Source organism: Leucoraja erinacea, chromosome 24 (assembly GCF_028641065.1).
Source record: "Leucoraja erinacea ecotype New England chromosome 24, Leri_hhj_1, whole genome shotgun sequence".
Lineage (NCBI taxonomy): Eukaryota > Metazoa > Chordata > Chondrichthyes > Rajiformes > Rajidae > Leucoraja > Leucoraja erinaceus.
In genome coordinates, this window is record NC_073400.1 from 29,620,995 (window position 1) to 29,636,378 (window position 15,384).

General features: G+C 42.9%; 1 protein-coding gene across 1 annotated transcript; it reads left to right on the top strand.

Moving 5' to 3' along the window:
* The first annotated feature begins 2,958 nt into the window (after window positions 1-2,958).
* LOC129708889 (CMRF35-like molecule 5) lies at window positions 2,959-13,679 on the top strand. The gene is made up of 5 exons (XM_055654938.1): window positions 2,959-6,086; window positions 8,305-8,637; window positions 10,286-10,310; window positions 11,153-11,262; window positions 12,645-13,679. Exons 1-4 carry the CDS (start codon window positions 5,948-5,950, stop codon window positions 11,247-11,249), a joined length of 594 nt encoding a protein of 197 aa, XP_055510913.1. The 5' UTR covers window positions 2,959-5,947; the 3' UTR covers window positions 11,250-11,262; window positions 12,645-13,679.
* The last annotated feature ends 1,705 nt before the right edge of the window (window positions 13,680-15,384 follow it).

Sequence of the window (15,384 nt, forward strand, 5' to 3'; positions counted from 1 at the left end):
TCCTCACTGTGACGGAAGGCAATAAAGTTCAAACTTCTTCCTCTTTGTTCTACCATGGTCGGGGCAGACAAACCATCTGCAGTCGGGGCAGTCAAAGTCTCCGCAGCCGGTGATTGAAGTCCTCGTCGGGGTGATCGAAACTCCCACATCGGGCCAGTTGAAACTTTCTCCACTGCATGGATCTCCCGAGTCCATGGGACTCTTACCAGAGACTGCGAGCTTCACAATGTTCAAGTCCACAGGCCCCGCGGTTAGAGCTTCGATCCCCAGCAAAGGGATCGCAAGCTCCGCAATGTTAAAGTCCCGCAGTCTCCCGCGGCTTGGAGCGCCCGTCCGTCTCCAGGAAAGGCCGCCAACTCCACAATGTTAGGCCGCAGTGGGGACAGTGATACGATACGGAAACAAACCGCATCTCCGTCGAGATAAGAGATTGAAAAAAAGTTTCCCCCACATAAAACAAACCAACGAAGGCTGAAACATACTTTTAACACATACTAAAAATAACAAAAAGAAGAAAGGACAGACAGACTGTTGGCGAGGCAGCCACTGCTGGTGGCACCACATGGTGTTCCTATCCATAAATGCCCCTTTTATGTTCTTCATGTTCTTCAACTTTACTTTTATTCCTGATATCTGCCATTTATCCTGTTATTAAAACCATCTGGAAGCTCATTTATACCACATTAACTTCATTACCATCAACTTTATCTGTAATTTTACCGGAAAGGATCAAATTTTTGAATATGATTTCCTCTATGCCTGGAAGGTCATGTTTAACTAATCTTCTTGAATTTTTTGAAGAGGTTACTAGGGAAATTGACGAGGGTAAAGCAGTGGGTGTTGTCTATATGGACTTTAGTAAGGCCTTTGACAAGGTTCCTCATGGAATGTTGGTTAAGAAGGTTCAACTGTTGGGTATAAATGCAGGAGTAGCAAGATGGATTCAACAGTGGCTGAATGGGAGAAGCCAGAGGGTAATGGTGGATGGCTGTTTGTCGGGTTGTAGGCAGGTGACTAGTGGGGTGCCTCAGGGATCTGTGTTGGGTCTTTTGTTGTTTGTCATGTACATCAATGATCTGGATGAAGGTGTGGTAAATTGGATTAGTAAGTATGCAGATGATACCAAAATAGGGGGTGTTGTGGATAATGAAGAGGATTTCCAAAGTCTACAGTGAGTTAGGCCATTTGGAAGAATGGGCTGAAAGATGGCAGATGGAGTTTAATGCTGATAAATGTGAGGTGCTACACCTTGGCAGGACAAATCAAAATAGGACGTACATGGTAAATGGTAGGGAATTGAAGAATGCAGTTGAACAGAGGGATCTGGGAATAACCGTGCATGGTTCCTTGAAGGTGGAATCTCATATAGATAGGGTGGTAAAGAAAGCTTTTGGTATGCTAGCCTTTATAAATCAGAACATTGAGTATAGAAGCTGGGATGTAATGTTAAAATTGTACAAGGCATTGGTGAGACCAAATTTTGGAGTATGGTGTACAATTTTGGTCGCCCAATTATAGAAAGTATGTCAACAAAATAGAGAGAGTACAGAGGAGATTTACTAGAATGTTGCCTGGGTTTCAACAACTAAGTTACAGAGAAAGGTTGAATAAGTTAGGTCTTTATTCTCTGGAGCGCAGAAGGTTAAGGGGGGACTTGATGGAGGTCTTTAAAATGATGAGAGGGATAGACAGAGTTGATGCGGACAAGCTTTTCCCTTTGAGAATAGGGAAGATTCAAACAAGAGGACATGACTTCAGAATTAAGGGACAGACGTTTAGGGGTAACATGAGGGGGAACTTCTTTACTCAGAGAGTGGTAGCGGTGTGGAATGAGCTTCCAGTGGAAGTGGTGGAGGCAGGTTCATTGGTATCATTTAAAAATAAAATGGATAGGCATATGGATGAGAAGGGAATGGAGGGTTATGGTATGAGTGCAGGCAGGTGGGACTAAGGGAAAATAATTGTTCGGCATGGACTTGTAGGGCCGAGATGGCCTGTTTCCGTGTTGTAATTGTTATATAGTTATATGGTTAAACAAATCTGTGCTGTGATTTCCCTTAATTAATCGATTTCTTGCCCAGTTCTATTAATGCTGTCTAGTTTATTTTAGTTAGTTTATAGATACAGCACAGTAACAGGCCCTTCGGCCCACCGAGTCCATGCCAACCTGCGACCCCCGCACATTAACACTATCCTACACACACTAGGGACAATTTACATTTATACCAAGCCAATTAACCTATAAACCTGTATGTCTTGAAGTGTGAGCGGAAACCGAAGATCTCGGAGAAAACCTACGAACCTTCAAACCTGTACGTCTTTGGAGCGTGGGAGGAACCCTGAGCACCCGGAGAAACCCACATAGGTCACAGGGAGAACGTAAAAACTCTGAACAGACAGCACCCGTAGTCAGTATCGAACCCAAGTCTCTGGCGCTGTGAGGCAGCAACTGCTGCGCCACAGTGCCGCCCAAGATCAAAGATCCGTCTACGATCAATATTTCTAAAAGCTGGAATTATTGCAAAATCAAGTCTATTTTCAAATGAAAAACATGAATATTGTTTTTAAAATGCCCTTATCAATCATAGTAACAATTAAGCCACAAAGTTGTTATGTAAATCTATCTTTCACTAACATTCTTCAGTAAAAACTAAATCATAGGCACAAACAAATCAATGACATTATTGACGTGAAACAGCTGAACAAACTATTAAAGTCAAGTGCAATTCAAAATGGACATTTGCCTTTGCTACAAGTTGTGAATGAGTCAATAAATGACTGGTATATATTCCGTCATCACTCCACCAACAGTACTTAGTTGGTCATGTACTGGGATTCCCATGTCGGCAGTCCCCATGAACAATGAGATTATGGAACTGTTCCAGCTGACATCTCTTCACTACACCAGGAGAGGGAGGAAGATACTAGATTTGCTGTAATCAGCAGCACTTGCACTGCGATAATAACATTACACAATTTCCTCTCTTTTCAAGCCTGTGAATTTGTGGCTGCTTTCAGAGGGGAAATAATAGATAGTGGAGCCTAGAGGCTGTGGTGTGAAGGACAGCCCCGGAACCAGGGAACAGCCAGGGCTACACGATGACACAGCGGTAGAGTGGCTGCATTACAGCACCAGAGACCCGGGTTCGATCCTGACTGCGGATGCTGTCAGTACAGAGTTTGTACATTCTCCCCGTGACTTATGTGGGTTTCTCTGGGTGCTCAGGGTTCCGCCTACACTCCAAATACGTACAGGTTTGTAGGTTAATTGGCTTTGATAAAAATTGTAAATTTCCCCTAGTGTGTACGACAGTGATAGTGTAGGTAATCGCTGGTGGGCACGGACTCGGTGGGCCGAAGGACCTGTTTCCACGCTGTATTCTAAACTATAACTGAAGGGCCTGTTTCTGAGCCGTGAGGCCATGACTATGTCTCTAAGTAGTTCTATTCCCAGGTGATAGTTTTGAGGCCAGGTAACTTATTGAATTATTTGAACAAAATGCGATATCCTGGACAACATTTACAATACCTTTCCTGTGCCATCATTACGAGAACATTTCTATCTTCTTGAAATATGGAAGATCCTTCCAACAAATGTGATTGTTGATTTCTAAGGCATTTGGTGAAACATGGCACTGTCTTGCAGAACAATAAGAGCAGTGAATATTTTAATCCTATTCTGGAATCTAGGCCTGCTCTTAAAAAGACAAGTGTAAGTATTTTAACCATAAATGAGTTAGACAATAGACAGTAGACAATAGGTGCAGGAGTAGGCCATTCGGCCTTTGAGCCAGCACCGCCATTCAATGTGATCATGGCTGATCATTCCCAATCAGTACCCCGTTCCTGCCTTCTCCCCATATCCTCTGACTCCACTATCTTTAAGAGCTCCATCTAGCTCTCTCTAGCATCACTTCCTATTTTATCCAAAACAGTAAACTTAAAAAAACTGGTCTTGCCAAATAAATGTTCGGCATGGACTTGAAGGGCCGAGCTGGCCTGTTTTCCGTGCTGTAATTGTTATATGGTTATATATGGTTCTCGAGAACATGAAGGAGGAAGTTCTGAGTTTATGGCTGTTATTTCCATTAATCCATTTTTTACCACTCTATCTACTTGTGTTACCACTTCCAGTGAGTCATGGATATGGACCAAAAGATCTCTCTGCTCATCAATGGTGTTAACCTTAACAATTATCAATTGTGACCAACCTTAACACCATAAAGAAATGCCATTTGAGTCATGGTTGAGGTGTTAAAATTATATCTTACTTATAAAGCAACTTTAACACAGTGGAACATTTCAAGGCTCTGCACAGGTGAGTTCTTAAATAAAATATTGTTCCCACACCACATGGGAGGTATTTAGACTGGAGATATTAAGAGGTACACTGTTCAAAAGATTGATGAACAAAATGACTTCTGCCCCACTCACATCATCAGCCTGAAGTCCGGGGAGATTTTGCAACCAATGGATTTATTAAAGTTCATTTGGAAGTTTGGCTCCAGTGTGACCGAAACTGGGTTGAATAATGAACATGCAACAACAGAAACAGGCACTTCCTTGTGGAGCCTTTTATAAAATAACCAAAGTAACTGAAGTGGAAATAGATGCCTACAGATCTCATCAATATTGTGGGGAAAAAACCTGATCATAGTGCAAGCAGGGAATTAGTTTAGTTTAGTTTATCCATTACTATATTTCCATAGCATCATAGAGTGATACAGCATGAAAACAGGTCCTTCGGCCCAATTTGCCCACAGTAACATGCCCCGTCTACACTAGCCCCACCTGCCTGCGTTTACCCCATAACCCTCTAAACCCATCCTACCCATCTACCTGTCTTATTGTTTCTTAAACGTTGCAATAGTCCCAGCCTCAACTACCTCCTCAAGTAGCTCGTTCCATGCACCCACCATCATTTGCTTGAAAAGGTGACCCTTCAGATTCCTATTAAATCTTTTCCCCTTCATGTTAAACCTATGTCCTCTGGTTCTCTATTCTCCTACTCTTGGCAAGAGACTCTGTGCTTTTACTTTATAATTGTTACGTGAGCCAAGGTACATGTGACAATAAGACTATAGATGATTACAATCAAGCCGTCCAAGTGTAACGTTCAACTTCTCACGTATGTCCATGGCACAATCCTGGGTCACATTGTTTAGATTAGTTTGGTTTATTGTCATGGGTACCAAGGTGCAGTGAAAAGCATTTCTGTCTCATGTTATCCAGTCAGCGGAAAGACTACACATGATTAAAATCAAGCCGTTCACAGTATCAAGGGAATAACGTTTAGTGCAAGATGAAGTCCAGTAAAGTCCAATTAAAGATAGTCCAAAGGTCTCCAATGAGGTGGATGGAAGGTCAGAACAGCTCCCTAGTTGGTGAGAGGATGGTTCAGTTGGGTGATAACAGCTGGGAAGAAACTGTCCGTGAATCTGGAGGTGTGCGTTTTCAAACTTCTGCATGTCACTGCTTTGCAGATTTTGAATTCTTATCTGTCCTGGACCTGTTTAGATCATATGCAATCAAGACAAATGTCAAGTATAATCGGTAGAGTGAAGGTAAAGATACAGAGTGCAGAATATAGTTCTCAGCATTGAGAAATAATTTAATCACCAGATCCCAAACATCAGTCCTTAAGATTTATCTTTGCTCAGCCACAGCTTAATATCCAATCCTGAAACTTGCAACAAAGCTAGAATGAGCTTAGAGTAAAATATAAAGACTTCTATCTTCTTCTTCTTCTTCTTGCGTATGGCGTGCACAGCCTAAAGTTGTCAGACTACTTGTTCAATTTGATCTTATTTGAATTTGCAAGTCGGGTTGATTGCATTAGTCGAAACAGGGCGGACTACACGAAGGTTGCAATCCCCCACCCAAGGCTTCTATGATTCATTCTGTCACCAGTCCCATGCTATTGCTATAAATATACTTACTGTAACGAATGGTAATTTCGAAACTCAAGCAGAGCTGTGCAAAGATACAAAATAGGAACAATATCACAAGTTCCACTGGAATCATATTTGCTTTCAAAACGTACACTATGGACTTTGTATTTCTTTATTTCATGATCACCATTTCGGGTAAGTGCCTGCAATTGCTGTTGGCTGCATATTGGTACATGATAATAGATAGATTAGGTTTCAGTGGAACTAAGGATGATTGGGAGAAGTTGGCTTGCCTAATGATAAGATTGTTCACATCAACAGTGGGGCGACACGGTGGCGCAGCGGTAGAGTTGCTGCCTTACAGCACCAGAGATCCGGGTTCAATCCTGACTATGGTTGCGGTCTGTATGGATTTTGTACGTTCTCCTCGTGACTCCAAAGATGTACATATTTATGTCAATTGGCTTGGTATAATTGTAAATTGTCCGTACTGTGTGTAGGATAGCGCCCGTGTGCTCGATTAGCTGGTCGGCGTGGACTCGGTGGGCTGACGAGCCAGTTTCTGCGCTGTATCTCTAAACTAAACTAAACTAAGTTTGCTTGTATGGATGTGAAATCATACAGTCTCCATTATCCAACCTCTCTAATCTGCAATGTATATTGTTCACAGAAGATCAAACATACCCAACTGGATGATCGAATCTGAGTGTCCGACCCCTCTTTGTACTTGTGGGAGGTTGATGCACACAAGTCGGTCCTCTTGCCTCCTACCTTACGATAGTGACTGCATCAAAAATCTCATGATTGTCTGCAAATTGTTTGGAAATTCTCTGACGATGTTTCAAGTCATCCTTGTTTCCTTCTACTTTGTGCAGCATCTGTTCGTGATAGATTGCTTTGAATTTTCTTTCCAAATAAATAAAGCCATTTTAAGCATTTTAATTCTGAGCACACTTATCCGTTATCTATACTTTTTAAATTGATTTCGGATTCACTAACTGGGCTGGATGCCAACCCAAACATGTCGCTTATCCTTCTCCACAGATGCTGCCTAACCCGTTGAGTTACTCCAGCGCTTCATGTCCTGTTCTGAGCCATATTGTGTCAGTATAAGGATGGTTAGGTGATTGGGGAAAAAACAGGTGCAATATGACATGAAGAATTGTGAAATTATCTATCTTGACATGAAGCAAGGAAGAGCAGGATATTTTTTAAGAGCTTCCAGCGTGGTTAAAATTTGGCATTCCTTGCAATCCCGCTGTCCCGTTTGTGAAACCATTTCAATTATGTGAGGAGTTCAGGAAGTGAAAAAAAAGTACTTAAAGCAATGTATATATATCTTGGGATGAAGTAAGGACAAAATATTTTATTCAGCATGAAATTATGATCTGCCAGTTTCACATTTAAACAATCAAATGAAACAGGTGTATCTTCCCGAGAGTAGGTGAATTGTGCACCAGAGGACATAGGTTTCAGGTCAAGGGGAAAAGATTTAATCTGAATTTGAGGGGTGACTTTTTAATACATAGGGTGGTGGGTGTATGGAACAAGTTGCCAGAGGAGGTAGTTGAGGCTGGGACTATCCCAACATTCCAGAAACATAGACAGGTGCATGGATAGGACATGTTTGGAGGGATATTGCCAAACATGGGCAGTTGGGATTAGTGTAACTGGGACATTGGGCCAGTGTAGGCAAGTTGGGCCGAAAGGCCTATTTTCATGCTATCACTCCATGCCTATGTTGGGTGAATTAGAATTTGGTGAGAGTTAGGACATTGGAAAAGCAGCCAACATAACCAAACACTTGTCTCACCCTAGTCATTCCTTTTTCCTGTTCCCATCCAGCAGAACGTACATAAGCTTGAAAGAATGCATCACCAGACTCAGGAACATCTTTCCCACTGTAATCAAGCTGTAGAACGGTCCTTCCATAAGCTAGGGTACTATCCTATTCACCTCTATCCCAATGCAGACATTGTACTTTGTCTATGAAACTGATGCACTACAATGCTTAGAACTATTCTGCACTCTGTATCTTCCCCTTTGCTCTATTTATTGTACCAGTAGGATGATCGCATTTATGTTATGTTTGTTTAGTGTAATTTAGTTTAGTTTATTATGGTCACATGTACCGAGATACAGTGAAAAGCTTTTTGTTGCGTGCTATCCAGTCAGCCGATAGACTATACATGATTACAATTAAGTCATCCACAGTGTACACATACAGGATAAAGGAAATAACATTTAGTGCTTGGATTGCAGGCAAAACAAAGCTTTCCACTGTACCATGGTACACTTGACAATAATGGACCTAAACATGGAGCAAATGTTTGAAAGTCCTTTAGTTCTCTAGTTATTAATCTGCCACAAATATTATGTTTTAATATGCATTTTATATTTTCACACTGAACAGTTACAAATGCTGCTCTAAGTGGACCACGTGCAGTAAATGGAACAGAGGGGCAATCAGTCCATATCACATGTACATATAATCGATATTTCAGCCACTTCCCAAAGTACTGGTGCAAAGGCGGTGACTGGATGAGATGTACCATTCTGGTACAAACCATTGGCCATAACAAGACAACGTCTGATGGCAGAATATCCATTACAGATGATACCAAAGTCGGGGAGTTCTCAGTCACCATGGAAAATCTCACCCTGAATGATGAAGGGTGGTATTGGTGTGCGATTAGGAGAATTGTCATTGACCTGCGAAGTCGTGTGAAACTTAATATCATTGAAAGTAAGGCTTGAATATACTTTTGTAAACGTCAATGCTCTTACATAGTCTGCTGTGTGAATTATTATATAGTTTGCGGTTTACATAGCTTTTAACAGAATTATTATTCTAGAAAGAAATTAAGATATTTTCTGTTGGAACATTAATTTTTAACTATGTTAATCTTAATTTTAATTTAACCTTTAATTTTTAATTTAAATTTAACCTGTAATTTAAGTTTTCATTTAATTTAATTTCAGTTCAACAGGAACATGGATAGAATAGGTTTGGAGGGATACGGGCCACCGCAGACAGCTGTGACTAGGGTAGCTGGGACATGTTGTGGGCAAGTTGGGCCGAAGGGCCTATTACTACGCTGTTTGACTCTTCCATGGCTCTATGGCTCTAATTTAAATGTTAACCTAGTCATTGTACTAGTTTCACTGCCATCCTGGAGAGTTTCTCTCTGTATAACTCATTTACACCTAGCTCACAGCTATCAATAGCCTGTCTCCTTGATCATCGTTACTGTTTTGCATATCTTTCATTCATTTGTTCTATATCTCTCTATATCACTGTCTATATCTCTCATTTCCCTTTCCCCTGACTCTCAGTCTGAAAAAAGGTCTTGACCCGAAATGTCACCTATTCATTTTCACCGGAGATGCTGCCTGACCCCGCTGGGTTACTCCAGCTCTCTGTGTCGATCTTTCTAAACCTCGTCAAAAACCTTGGTGTGATATTTGACTCAGCGTAGAAATTTGACAAACAAGTCAATGCTGTGGTAAAAGCTAGCTTCTTCCAGGTTCGGACGATAGCTAAAATAAAACAATTCCTCCATTTAGACGGCCTCGAAAAGATCATCCGCACATTTATCTCCTCCTGCCTCGATTACTGCAACTCCCTTTACACTGGCATCAGCCTATCTTCCCTGTCCCGCCTGCAACTGGTCCAAAACGCCGCAGAGAGACTCCTGACGTGCACACGAAAAAGGGACCACTTCACCCCGATTCTGGCCTCTCTCCACTGGCTCCCTGTGCGGTACCGAATAAATTTCAAGATCCTTCTTTATGTTTACAAAGCCCTTAACGGGCTTGCTCCCACCTACATCAAAAGTCTTCTTACCCACCACACCACCTCCAGGTCCCTCAGATCGGCCGACTTAGGGTTACTGACCATCCCGCAGTCTAGGCATAAGCTCAGGGGTGACCGCGCCATTGCGGTTGCAGCTCCTAGACTGTGGAAAAGCAGCATCCATCTTCCCATCAGAACTGCCCCCTCCATCGACTCAAAAGACTCATCGACTTAAAACTCATCTTTACTCTCAAGCCTTTCTTGACGTCCTCTGAGGGAGGGCTATATGTATGTATTTATGTATGTACTTAATCTATGAACCAATGTTGTATAACGTTAGTACCTCCACCAATGTAAAGCACTTTGGTCAACGAGAGTTGTTTTTTAAATGTGCTACAGAAATAAAAGTGACTTGACTTGACTTAACTTCATATTAAACCAGCATCTGCAGTTCCTACCTACACATTACATTTTCACTTTTTGTTTGTGAACAAATTGATGGGTTAGATTAAACATGTTATAGACATTTACCTGCACTACTAGCCAACAGTAACTGACCTCAATTTTAACAAGTCATCATTTACTTTTTCAATCACAGATCCGTCAACGTCAAAGGATATCTGGTAAAGGCTAAATCTTTATAAAGTTATATCTTCTAAATACTTACACTATATCTGCATAGCTATAGTGATGAATACTTCTGTACAAGGGGTTATCACTGCTTCTTGGTGGTTTCACTGGTCAATGTTTGTCTAGAAAGTTGGGGGAGAATGTGGAGAATGAAGGATTATTTATTTACGGTTTCAGAATCAAGGGGAATATTATAGAACATGTAAAAGTGTACAATATGTGGCAGAGAATCAAGATGTTGGATTGCACTTTAGTTCAGATTAGTGATACAACGTGAAATTGATCCCTTGGCAACAAATGATCACCTGTATCCTTGTTCCATCCTATACCCAGTGGACCATTTACAGAAGTCTGAAGAAGTGGCCTGGCCCCAAATATTACCTATCTCTGAACTCCAGAGATGCTCCCTGACCCGCTGAGTTACTCCAGCACTTTGTGTCCCCAACAGTCTTGCCCAAGTAAATATGGGCGGCACTGTGGCGCAACGGTAGAGTTGCTGCCTTACACAACCTGGGTTCGATCCTAACTACGGGTGCTGTCTGTACAGAGTTTGTACGTTCTCCCGTGACCGTGTGGGTTTCCTCCGAGATCTTCAGTTTCCTCCCACACTCCAAAGACGTACAGGTATGTAGGTAAATTGGCTTGGTGTAAATGTAAATTGTCCCTACTGTGTGTAGGATAGTTAATAAGTGGGGATCATTGGTCGGCGCAGACTCGGTGGGCCGAAGGGCCAGTTTCTGCACAGTATCTATATTGCTACAAATAATTGGACGCACATCCACCTGTACTCTTATTAAACGCCTTTGATTAAACTGTTTTGCCTCTTTCCTCTTAGGAAACATAATACTAACTACAATTTCATATGGAGCATTTTGCGTTGGATATTCTTTGCCATTCTGCTTGTCTGGGGTATCGTGACCACGAGAATGTAGGCAAAGAAAACAGGTAAGATTTATTTTATTCACCCCTTTCTGCATCTTTAAATTCAACATTGACAACACATTGGAGTAACTCAGCAGGTCAGGCAGCATCTGTGGAGGAGATGGATAGGGGATGTTACAGGTCAGGACCTTCCTTCAGACAGATGAGGGAACACCTTGCTGGGAATTAAGTTAGTAAGTTCATGTGATAAGAGCAGAGTTAGGCCCATTCGGCCCATCAAGTCTACTCCGCCATTCAATTAAGGCTGATCTATCTCCCCCTCCTAACCACATTCTCCTGCCTTCTCCCCATAACCCGACACCTGGATGTAATAGCAATCTCTGCAAGGGTAAAGCTGTTGCCTCACATGCCAGAAACCTGGGATTGATCCTGAGCTCAGGTGCTCTCTGTGTGGAGTTTGCACGTTCTCCCTGTGATTACGTGGGTTTTCTCCTGGTGCTCCGATTTCCACCTCCCCCCCCCTCATATCCTCAATCTTTCCCTCTTAAACCCATTCTCCTACCTTCTGCCCATTACCCCAGGCACCTTTTATAACTATTTCTAAGAATTAATTAAAAATTAAGTGTCCTTTCCTCCTTTCCAGTCCATCATGTCAGGCGATAGCAAGGAATATCCAGCAGAGATTGACAGGTTCTTGATTAGTACAGGGGTCAAAGTCCACGCGGAGAAGGCAAGAGAATGGGGTTGAGAGGGAAAGGTAGATTATTCATGACTGAATGGCAGAGTAGACTCGATGGACCAAATGGCCTAATTCTGCTCCTATAACTTACGAACATAAACTTTCTTTAGGATAAGCCTGCATTGCAGTTCCTTGTAGTTACATATTCCTTGTAGGGTGCCATGGTGACGCAGCGGTAGAGATGCTGCCTCACAGCGCCAGAGACCCGGGTTTGATCCTGACTATGGGTGCCGTCCGTACGGAGTTCGCCCCGTGCGTGACCTGTGTTGGTTTTCTCCGGCAGCTCCGGTTTCCTCCCACACTCCAAAATGCAGGATGGTAGACTACTTGTCTTGGTAAAATTGTACATTGTCCCTAGTGTGTGTAGGATAGCGTTAGTGCACCGGGATCGCTGGTCGTCACGGACTGGGTGAGCCGAAGGACCTGTTTCTTAGCTGTATGTCTAATCTAAACCTAAACATACTGCTAAATCGGTAGTTTGCTTCTCTTTTAGACAAGTTCTATCCTACCCACTAGGGACAATGTACGGGAAGTTACAGGTGACCTGTCGGTTGCCCAACCTGTCGGAGATTCTGGAGTTCTCTGATTTTATTCCTTTTGTTCAGCATGTGTGTATAATGATGATTGCCAAGTACAAAATTGCAGGACACAAAGACTCAATTCTGTTTTGCAAGATGCAAATTGTCTTTCATTCTTTGCCTTCCAGGGCGAGAGCGGTCTGTCACTCTGCACCACTGCCCCATAACTCATCAGCTCTTTCAACACTGAAAACCATCCAGTGAACTGAAGAACAAGGACTATCCTCAATGTATTCCTGTTTATCACATACACACCACCGACTGGCCGACTGATCTGATGTAAATACTGTGCTCTCAAAGCATTAGTTCCCTTACAAGGTCTCTGCTCCCCAATAGAAGGGGAATTTGTTTTCTCCAGTTTTTAGTTTATTGTCACATGTACCGAGGTATAAGGACATATGTGATAGGAGCCAAATTATGCCATTCAGCCCATCAAGTCTACTCCGCCATTCAATCATGGTTGATCCATCTCTCCCTCCTTACCCCGTTCTCCTGCCTATTCCCCATAACCTCTGACACCGAAGAATCTATCTATCTCTGTCATAAAAATACCCATTAACTTGACCTCCACAGCCTTCTGCAGCAAAGTATTACACAGAGTCACCACCGAGCGGGCGACAGCATCCTTTGCCAAGGATCGCCAGTGTTGGAGCTCCGACTGCGGGATGGAGCAGCGGTCTGCGGAGCTTCTAGCCGCGGCTGCGGCGCGGTCTTTAACATCGCGGAGCTGTGACCCTTTGCCAAGGATCGCCAATATTAAAGCTCTGACCGCCGGGCCTGTGGATTATAACATCATGAAGCCGCAAGAAGCGGCTGATTCGGGAACTCCAAGCCACGGAGTGTGTTCCGATCCGTTCCGACATCGGAGCTTCGATCATCCCGACGAGATGGCCTGAACATCTGTAGCAGCGACTGCGGAGGGTTCAAGGCCCCCGACCACGGGTGAATAAAGGAGGAAGATGACCAAACTTTATTGCCTTCCATCACAGTGAAGAATGATGATTCCACTGTGGTGGAAGTTCATGTTAAATTCTATTATGTATGGTGTTCATTTTACTTGTATGGCTGTATGTTAACTCAAATATCGCTGTTCCTTAATTGGTGCATGTGACAATAAATGTGAACTTGAACTTGAATAATCTCTGTTAAGCCCATGACTGCAGACTGCTAAGCAGAAAAGGGGGGGGGGGGGGGGGGGGGGGGGGGGAATCAGCCTCTAAAGAAAAGCCAGTGGTTCAAACTGGTCACCGAGTGATCTTACTTCAATTATATCAACCCACTGTAAGCTTGTTCAACGAGAACCTCAAAGTTTGTTCCAGCTGGCCTCCGTTGCCTAAAATGTCTCGAAACGGTTGAAGTTCCTCATCTTGTGCTTCACTTTGGTTGCAATGAATGTGGGAGGAACTTTGTCACGGCCGTGCCAGTCCCAGCGACTTCTTCCTCCATTACATATGTGCTGAAGTGTAAAGCTTCACACTGAATGTTATTTTCTGGACTGAGAATGTTCACGTTTGTTCATAACAGTGATAGCTATGACTAACTTTTACAGAAGAGGAGTTTAGCTTAGTTTAGTTCAGTTCAGTTCAGTTTCGAGATACAGCATGGCAGCAGGCCCTTCGGCCACCTAGTCCGCACTAACCAGCGATCCCCACACACAAGCACTATCCTACACACACTAGGGATAATTTACAATTATACCAAGACAATTACCATACAAACCTGTACTCCTTTGGAGTGTGGAAGGAAGCCGGAGATCCCGGAGAAAACTCACACTGGTCACAGGGAGAACGTACAAATTCTGTACGGATAGCACCCATAGTCAAGATCAAACACGGATCTCTGGCACTGCGAGGAACAAACTCTACCACTGTGCCATTGTGAGACCCTGTGTAATTTCGACCATTAAACCTTTAGTGTTTTTCCTGATTGCTTCCAACACAGTAATGTCAATTCCCCTGAGAATTCTCCAATATTCCAGCAGAGATGCGAGGAGATTCACACAGAATTACATGAAATAGGGAACTATTTACGATTGTCACGTAGCATTAACAGCTGGGTTGGTTATTTTGGGCAGTCAATAACCAATTTCTCATTCTTTGAACCAAAGATCAGAAACTATTTTGTGTACTCAGCTCAAGTTGCCAATGTACAATGCAGGTTGCTAACGCTCACAGTCAGGAACTAGTTTAGTTTAGTCGAGAGATAAAGCATGGAAACAGGCCCTTCGGCCCATCAAGTCCGTATCAACCATTGATCACCATTCACACGATAGATGTTACCCCACTTTCCCATCCACTCTCTACTGAGGCCAATTAACCTACAAACCTGTACGTCTTTGGGAAGTGGGAGGTCGGAGCACCCGGAGGAAACCTAGGGGGTCAACCTGCAAACTCCACACAATCAGCACCCCAGGTCAGGATCAAACCCGGATCTCCTGGTGCTTTGAGGCAATTAACTTCACAATTATGCATGAACGCAACATTTTATTTGCACATTATTTGGTCTTGGTTTAATGAAAGCCAGCCATGTTTGCAAAATTACTTGTTTATCAATAAAGCAGTCTCTGAATTCTCGTGATTTAAAAAAAAAAGGAAACGTGGTATAAACTATTTTGTGGAAAAATTCACCACACTCATGAGATTTTTTTTTTTAAACTGTCATCACTTCTGCACAGTACTTTCTAAAACTATTGCAGACATGGGGAAACCTGAACTTCCTCACTGTCTGCATTTATTTCATCATTTGGGGGTTGTAGTGTTGCTGACAAGGCATGTGCGTATCGCCCATTCCTTACTGCCCTCGTTGAAGTGGCTGTTAGCTGCCTCGTTGAACCATTGCTATCCTGGCAAAGGTTCCATCACAATTGGG

Excerpts from the sequence above, each read along its gene's own strand:
- LOC129708889 (XM_055654938.1), top strand. The coding sequence starts at position 5,948 with ATGGTAATTTCGAAACTCAAGCAGAGCTGTGCAAAGATACAAAATAGG. Across the intron at positions 6,087-8,304 it reads TTTCATGATCACCATTTCGG|TTACAAATGCTGCTCTAAGT; the intron begins GTAAGTGCCTGC and ends CACACTGAACAG. Across the intron at positions 10,311-11,152 it reads TCAACGTCAAAGGATATCTG|GAAACATAATACTAACTACA; the intron begins GTAAAGGCTAAA and ends CTTTCCTCTTAG.